General features: G+C 39.0%; 1 protein-coding gene across 2 annotated transcripts in view; it reads left to right on the forward strand.

Moving 5' to 3' along the window:
• Positions 1-1,857: 1,857 nt before the first annotated feature.
• ASB14 (ankyrin repeat and SOCS box containing 14) overlaps positions 1,858-8,552 on the forward strand; it is a 28,696-nt gene continuing 22,001 nt past the window's right edge. Inside the window, exons 1-9 of one of the 2 annotated variants that reach the window (XM_072347044.1) lie at positions 1,858-2,075; positions 2,519-2,569; positions 3,766-3,902; positions 4,000-4,158; positions 4,840-5,085; positions 5,458-5,629; positions 6,229-6,772; positions 7,570-7,723; positions 8,100-8,322. In XM_072347044.1, the coding sequence (XP_072203145.1) occupies positions 1,948-2,075; positions 2,519-2,569; positions 3,766-3,902; positions 4,000-4,158; positions 4,840-5,085; positions 5,458-5,629; positions 6,229-6,772; positions 7,570-7,723; positions 8,100-8,293 (1,785 nt within the window). In that variant the 5' untranslated portion in view covers positions 1,858-1,947 and the 3' untranslated portion in view covers positions 8,294-8,322. Of the gene's footprint in view, positions 2,076-2,518; positions 2,570-3,765; positions 3,903-3,999; positions 4,159-4,839; positions 5,086-5,457; positions 5,630-6,228; positions 6,773-7,569; positions 7,724-8,099; positions 8,323-8,552 lie in introns of those variants that run through there. The other variant, XR_011905087.1, reaches the window with a different exon arrangement.

An 8,552-nucleotide genomic window follows, 5' to 3' on the forward strand; every position in this document is an offset into this window, starting at 1 on the left:
TGCTTATTGTGTATTACCCTTATAAGCAATTTGGTGTATTTCTTTCTGAAACTTTGCTTTTTCTTTTAAAGATCGTGTTATCTTTTGTTTGCTTTTCTGTTTATAATAGAATATAAATTGTGATTTGGCAATCAGAAGCTCATAGTAATTTTAATAGGGTACTCTCTTGATTTGTATTTTCTCATTCATACTTACTCTCATTTTTATATAGTTTTCTTCATATGCTGCCTTATATTTCTCTTGAACAAGCTGCTGACAGTGTCTGTAGTTTTCCCTCTTAGGAAATCAGTAACAGTTTTTTCCTTTCCATAACTGAACAGTTACCATCTGTAGCTCTCAAATTCTCATTCCATTAATTGGAAACAAGAGCACTTTTATTAAAAAAAAAAAAACAACTGGATTTTTAATTTCTTCTCTTGCTGGCACCGTGTGTCAGATTAGATTAACAAATGTGACTAACCTGTATGAAAGTAACATGGAGAAAGTCCCGGAGTATCTTATGATCGGTTATTTATAGAGAGCTATTCATGGACACAGACTCTACAGAGATCGTTTTCAGTCCTGAAAATATCGCTTTCAACTTAATCACTTCTTCAAAGTGTGAAGCTTTCTCTCTTTCAGAAGGTGAGGAAAAACCTGCATTTTCTTAGGAAAATTAGTACTGAAAAGAAATGAGTGAATATGCACGTATTGTATTATATGTATAATGAAACTCTAGCCATTACTTATGTGGGTATATTCTTAACATATTTCTCTTTCTCGATTCATGTGCAATTACAGAGCAAGACCTTGCAGTCACATGTTGCTGGATCAGGTAAATGATGCAAGCTTGCTATGAATTGCTGCTGTTTCTAGAATTATTACAAAACTTGTAAGAGCTGTGTTGACAGCTTCCTTCATTTTGCTGTGCTTACACATTTTGCTCTTTTATTTATCCTCACTTGTATTGTATTATTTTGTTCTGTGTTTTTGGCTTTGTTTGTTATCATTTGTTCATTTGTTTTCAGTCCAGCTCTCTTGAAAAACAAAAGTGGAAACTTTGAGGTGAAATGATGAAAGGCTTGAGTCTAATAGAACTCCTTTAATTTTAATCTATAACGACAAGTAGTTGAATGTGCAAAAGAATAGTGCATCAGATTATCTATAAAATGTTTGCATCTATAAGTTGATGTGTTAACAAGGACAAGCAGTTGTGGTATATCTGTTCCAAATGGCCATAGATGATGTATATGAGGTTGTAAATCAGGTCTTTTTTCAAGCCAAGAATTCGATGCTGTTTCAATCATAAGATAAATTTAGCACATAATGTTAGAACATACCGTTAGCATTAACCTACAGTATTGTTCTTTACTGCAGGATATGGCTCTAGTGATAACTTTGTTGAAACAGGTTGAGAAAACCTATTACCAAAAATGTTTGTGTCCTTCACCTGCTGTGCACCACCTGGCCTCAGTGAAAAAACAAAGAAACATCCCAAATTTTGTTTCAGACCTGTTTTCCTGCTAAGGAAAGATCAGAGCAGGACTGTGATGTCTGAGTGTCTGGACGATTTAAGAGGGAAGGTCTGTTTAAACTATCTCATAATTATGTTTTACTTATTTTTGCTGCTTTCCAGTAAGTAATACCAGAAAAAGTAGCCGTTCTGTATGTTCACTCTGTAGAATAGAGATAAAGCTAGCACAGGCTATTTGACTAGGAACCCTTGTTATGTTCTAAACAAAACAGTTCTCTCTGCAGTGGTCCAAACTAGATACTTGACAGAAGGCTGCAGCTTGAGCTGGAGAAGTTCTGATTAAGTTATTTTGGGCTGTGCTTTGCTTTGCTTGATACTTAAACACTGATTGCTGTTTCTATTGCTCCAGACATAACCTGAAGATTTAACATCTGAATCCAATTAAAAAGCAGTGTTTTCCTACAAAAAGCTGATCCAGGTTGTGCCGATTGGCTATGTATAATTCTGTATACATATTTGATGATCATTCTGATGATGAAATCCCCACCCAGCAAGCTATTCAGGAAAGCTTACAAGATATTCATAAAATGGAAAGAAGTGCCAACGCAACAGAGGATGAAAGGTAATGAGTTACTACTTCTGTTTTTGGTGGTTTCTTGGCATTATTATATGTCTGAATCTGTCTCATGGGTACCACAGACCATTTGTAGCTTGTTTGGTTAGAGTTCTCCCTAAAATGTGGAATGTATGAAGCCTTCTGGTGACATCTAATAACTAAAAGCCTAATATCTAAATGAATGCAAGGGTTTGTTGAAGAAAAACATATATTAAAAGAAAAATAAAATAGGTTGGTGTGGTAGCTTTTCCTGCTGTCCTTTGCTGGAAACCAAAATCTTACAGTGGCACAAGAAGACCAGCAGAAATGTATTTTTAATGTGTTAAACTGACGAAACGCACACATGTTAAAGAAATCTAATGTGGTTATAACTTGGAGGTTTAAACTAATGTGTAATTATGAACTGAATGTCTCATTAATTATAGCACTGTAATGTTGTGTTTATGCAGTTTCCTGTGCGTTGCAAGTAAAGAACGTGAAGAGATAATTGCAGCAATTCGGACAGTTAAGTACAAATGCTCTACACTGCACCCCTCTATATCTAGCAATCATGATGCCTACATTCTGTGTTTGATCAGCTGTTAAAGTGCAGTTTTTCTTTATGTAGTCTTGGAGAGAGTTAGGCAACCGAAGAGAGGGCACACAAAAGCTAGCTTTTATTAAATAGGAACACAGTCATGGAGTGGGTTCATCTGTCACTCCTGAGATTGCAGTACTTCATCTCCTAGAATCAGGGATGAATACCAGTCCTTTCTTATAAAATTAACCAATAGGATAGCAGTGCCCCTAATAAATTAATGCCTCATTAACCAGTATTTGCTCCTTTGTGGGATAACCAGGTTGAAGCTGTTAGGACAGTTGTTAGGACAGAGGTGTGACAGTGGGAAACCTTCTGTCCAGTCTTTATGCACATAGCAAGTAGTTACAGAAATGTTTAGTGGAGTAAGAATCAAGAGCTCAAGGCTTCTTTGGAAATGCAGATGCAATAAGTGTACCATGCAATGAAGAATGTGCCTAGATTCTAATTATACTTTGTGTCTAGTCTAATAAATATACAATTCTTTGGTAGGTAGGAAAACTTCAGCAAAAGAGATTGAAAGCAGTCTATCCCACTACTTTATAATTGTAGTTAATAGGAGAGCAGACTGCCTTCTTCTGGGAATGACGGGATAAAAAAACCAGTACGGTCAGGACCTCTAATTAACAGGCTTTCTAGGCAACTGAAGTTTCACTGCTTCTCTGTGAGATATCAAATTGAAAACATAATCACTTTTGTTAATTAGAATTCCAGTAAGGCTTTTAGTAGAAGCAAGAATGAGTTTCATCTCAGTTGTCAGCTTCATTTTACTTTTGCCAACCTGAATATTTTCCATACAATTTCACCAGGACACCTGTTTGCTTAATGCACTAAAATCCTCTGCATTATTATACATGAGGGGATTGTAATTTAAGTATTTTAGCTGTTTTAATTATATGCACATGTCTTCAGTGTATCTTTCAAAATGCTCTATGAGTCAGTGTGAATCACTGATTATTCCATTCACGTAAGTCACCCTATGATAAAAAAAATTGCTTTGATGAAGTATGTTTTTTTTTTTCTTCTTAATATGCTGCTGGGATAAATATCACTCAACATATTGTTTGCTTTAATTTTGTTTTATGATGAGTAATGAAATTCACATCTGTCTCAAAACATCACAGGCCAAGAAGAGGCCTTGAAGAAGTTGGTGAGGCACAGCTCTGCTTTTGAGGAAGCAGATCAGCAAGGTTGGCTTCCTATGCATGAGGCTGCAGCTCAGCTAAATAAGAACATTCTTGAGATAACTCTAAAAGGTATGGGCTCCTTCCTGGTTTTCCACCAGAATGTTTTACAAAGCCATTTTGATGAATATCTTCAGCTTCAGACATGTTCTGCTTTTCTGAATTTCAGCCTCCCCTGCCGCTACGTGGGAACAGACCACACTGAGAGGGGAAACACCTCTCATGGTGGCAGTCAGGAACTGCTTCTTGGAAAACGTCCACTTTCTCCTGCTCAATGGTTGCAATCCCAACATTAAGAATGAAGATGGAGATTCTCCTTTAGTTGTAGGTGAGTGTCTTAATTGGGGGGTAGAAAGGTGAGAGAATGAAGTGAGCTTGTAGGTTACATTTGTTAGGTTGCAGTTTTACTTATTTGACTTATGCAGAGTTTAAAATGTTTTGGAAAAAGGAGCAAAAAATGTTAATTTCAGTATTGAATGTATTGTCTGTTTTTCTTAAAAGATATCAAGGATTTAATTGAGCTGAAGTTCCACATTAGGGACTACAAAGTTCTGAGCATTATTTATTAATTATTATCCTTTCCTTATCATCTTGGCAGATCAGGCTTATTAAGTTAAGAACGTGTGTGACACAGTCATTTTAGTCTTTGTTTCATGCTTATGGTAATTGCCTGTGATGATTAATGGTGCAGGCCAGCTCCTGACTGCAGTAAGTGCCCCTGTATATCATCTCCATCTAGTGGCAGGAAAGGCTGCATTCTGTTACAACAGGAAGCAGCAGATTACACAGAAAAAGAGACTACCATAAAATTATTCCTTTTGTGTAGTTTAAGATACCCTGAAGAGAAAGAACAGACTTGGTGAGCAGTTAAACCTCTCAGTATAGTGTGATGTTTCTTGGTGTATAAATAGCAGTTCTGGGAACAGCTTGAGCTTTCCTGGGCTGCCACCCAACAGTAACCAGGCAACGGTCTGACATTCTGGGTAATGTTTTCATTATTTTCTTACAGCAATTAAACACAATTCATATGAGGTTGCCTCCTTGTTGATAAATTTTGGAGCAAAAGTGAATTTGCAGTGTATCCACAAGAGGACTGCTTTGCACGAGGCTGCCAGGCTTGGCAGAAAGGATCTGGTGATGCTTCTGCTTCATTCTGGAGCAGATCCTGATCCTCGCAGTGGATATGGGCTCACACCTCTAGCACTGGCTGCACAGGCTGGACATACAGAAATTATGGAGCTCTTATTGCAAAAAGGTGAGACTTTATTATATAGGAAGAGGAGATTCAGAGCAGTGGGGTTTTGCCAATGTTATCAGTATCCAATGGGAGGGTGTTTAGAAAACAGGCCCAGATTCTTCTCCTTTGTGCCCAGTCAGGGCAAGAGGCAACGGGCACGAGTTGATAGCTAGCAAATTCTTTTTGAACACAGCAAAACACTTTTTTTATGTGAAGGGTGTTGAAGATTGGAATAGGTTGCCCAGAGAGGTTGAGGAATCTCCATGCTTGGAAATCCTCAGCAGCCTGCTGGAGCTGACCCTGTGACAGTATGTCATCTCTGAAGGGGGCAGTAATTATTGCTGGATATTTACAGTGACCACTGTGAAAATCCTCGATGCTTCTTTCCAGGTGCTGATGTTCTTTCGCAGGCAATGGATTATTCTTCTGTATTATTTGAAGCAGCAGGAGGAGGAAATCCAGACTCTCTGAATCTTTTGCTAGAATATGGGGCTGATGCTAATGTACCAAAGCACTCAGGTCATTTACCGATCCACAGAGCTGCATACAGAGGACACTTTCTGTGAGTTAACGTAAACCAAGTAATAGTGAGACCAAATATATTAATTTTACTGATGTTAAATCTGCAACCAATAAGTAATACACAGCTCTTCAAGACTGAGATCGCTCTGTTTTGCTTAAAAATCTCAGAATGTTTTATTCCTATATTAATACATGTATTTAAATTGCATTTAAATATTATGTAGTGTTAATTTAAATGTATCAGTATGATACTATGTTGTGTTAATTGTGTGTTGTAGCAGTTAATATTATGTTGTGTTGATTCCCTAATTCCTATGGGCTGTGCAACAACACGCTGCTCTTGAAATCCCCAGAGAGCTCTCAGTGAGAAGGGATGCTTATTCTGCTAGCATAGAATGCAGTGTTCATGGAGGGTAGTATTCAAATTTATGATTAGTAAATGTAAAATCGTAGTATCCATTGCAGGCTGTTTTATCCTTAGCAATTAACGCAGAGGTACAGCATGCCGTGGTAATGATTTGGTAGATTAAGATTACGGAATACAGTCAGAATAAACTGTAAAGCCCAGCAACATGAAGATTGAGCTGTGTGAACCAGCATGCTTCAGGTTCCCTTATTGTCCTTATTTTTTTCCTTCAGTGCCTTAAAGAATTTAGTTCCAGTTACAAATTTTGATGCCATTAAAGAAAGCGGAATAAGTCCAGTTCACTCAGCAGCAGCAGGAGCACATCCTCAGTGCCTCGAGTTTCTCCTCAAGTCTGGGTTTGATGCCAATTTTATGCTGGATCAAAGAATTCGCAAAGGCTACGATGACCGCCGGAAATCAGCCTTGTACTTTGCTGTTTCAAATGGGGATATCAGTTCAGCACAGTTGCTGTTGAACGCTGGAGCCCTGCCAAACCAAGATCCCATCAACTGTCTCCAAATAGCCTTGAGAATGGGCAACTATGAATTAATGAATTTACTGCTCCGGCATGGGGCTAATGTTAATTACTTCTGCAGAGTGAACACAACGCATTTTCCATCCGCTCTGCAGTACGCTCTGAAAGATGAAGTCATGTTAAGAATGCTGATGAACTATGGCTATGATGTGCACCGCTGCTTTGATTGCCCTCGGGGAGATGTTTCCCATTCCCAGTATGTGACTGATGGATGGACTTCTACTGTTATCAAAGATACAAAGGTGAGTATGTCACATGGTTTCGTATGTTGTTGTTTTAGTGCCAGTATCATTCATAAAGCTTAATGAAAATGTACTTGAAGCAATCTGGCAGAAACAAAAGTTTTAAAGACTTGTAAAATTAGGAATTGACAGTGCTTTCAAATTGAATTAACACTGACACGAGACCTGGTTCATGGCAGTAAATTGTCATAATCTGTATTTTACAATTGTGAAAATACAGCTAATGATTAGCACAGGATTTGCTCTCTGGGGCAGTTTTGTCCATGCTGAGAAAGCAGGAACTTGGAGGCTAGATTGTGAGCTGTACTGCATTGTGTCATTAATACGGAAAGTCTGCTGTAGGAACCCACCTGATAATCACTGAGCAGAAAACCTGGACTGATCTAAGCAAGTTCCTAGAGACACCTCTCAGAGACACTGTTATGCAGATTTTAAAGTCCATTTGAATGTAAGAAGACTATTTAATCTGAAGATCATCAAGTGGCTTCTGTTGGAAGGAATATCATACAGTCCTAACCCCCTTGCCATGGGCTGGTTGCCCCCCATCAGCTCAGGCTGCCCAGGGCCCTGTCTATGGCTTTGAGCACCTCCAGGGATGGGGTACCCACAGTTCATGTTTGGTTCTAGCCTTGTACAACATGACATCTCTCAGATTGCACTGGAGGCCCCTAAAACTCCTCCAGCAGGCACTCCTTCCTGGTGTTCTGCAGTTACAGAATTGCTCTCGTCCTGCAGAGAAGGAAGTCATTTACAGGACTATTGGATATTTCCCAATTAAAATGTTTTGTTTCCACCAGTTCTGTGAAGTGATAACGCTGTCGTGGCTGAAGCATCTTTCTGGGAAAGTAGTGCGAGTAATGCTGGATTATGTTGATCATGTTAACATCTGCTGGAAGCTAGAAGCAGCCCTCAAAGAACAGGAGCTCTGGCCAGACATCAATTCAATTTTAAGTGAGTATCTGGTAGGTAGATCTGAAATAGCAGACTGACTGTTCTGGGATTGGGACCTTTTTGTTGGTGGTATTTTTAGATCAGTTTGTCTTTCTCCTCCGAAGGCTGGTTAGGCCAAAAGTTATGTTTGGACAAGAAGGCATTTCTGAAAAGAAAATCAGTCTATGTAGTGTTTGAAGTAAGGTAACTCTGATAGCGGTGGCAGATGGTAACAGCACAGTTTATGTGGTCCAGGGCTGCACATCCTGACAGGGTCAGTCACCCAAGGACAGGGATGTGCAGTAAAGTCTGGAGCAGTTTTTGATAGGTGTTGGGCAGTGAGCAGTTGCACAAACATGATTAAGTGACTCATGAACATCCATTGCCTGGTTTCTAGCAAACCCTCGTTCCCTGAAGCATCTTTGTCGCCTGAAGATACGGGAATGCATGGGCCGGCTGCGTCTCCGTTGTCCTGTCTTCATGACCTTCCTTCCTCTGCCAAATTGCTTGAAAGACTACATACTATACAAGGAATATGACCTTTATGGACCGGAAAGTTTCTTGGGAACCTCCAGTGTCAACTGCACATAATTATTCTGTACTTTGAAGGGAATGTTGAGGTGGGTAAGACTATTTTCTCCTATAAACTGAAAGTTATGTGAATGGTTATGGCCATACTACTTAAATTGCTTTGAGTGAAGATGTGAAGAACTATTACAGCCACTGTGAGCCTTGCATTTGTATGAGGAGGAAGCCTGGCATAACACGTAACACCACTTTTTAACTGCAGTGTTACATTCAGGGCCTTCAGGTAAACAAGATGACAGCATTTATGAAACGTTAATTCTGC

The sequence above is a fragment of the Excalfactoria chinensis genome, chromosome 12 (genome assembly GCF_039878825.1).
Source record: "Excalfactoria chinensis isolate bCotChi1 chromosome 12, bCotChi1.hap2, whole genome shotgun sequence".
NCBI lineage: Eukaryota > Metazoa > Chordata > Aves > Galliformes > Phasianidae > Excalfactoria > Excalfactoria chinensis.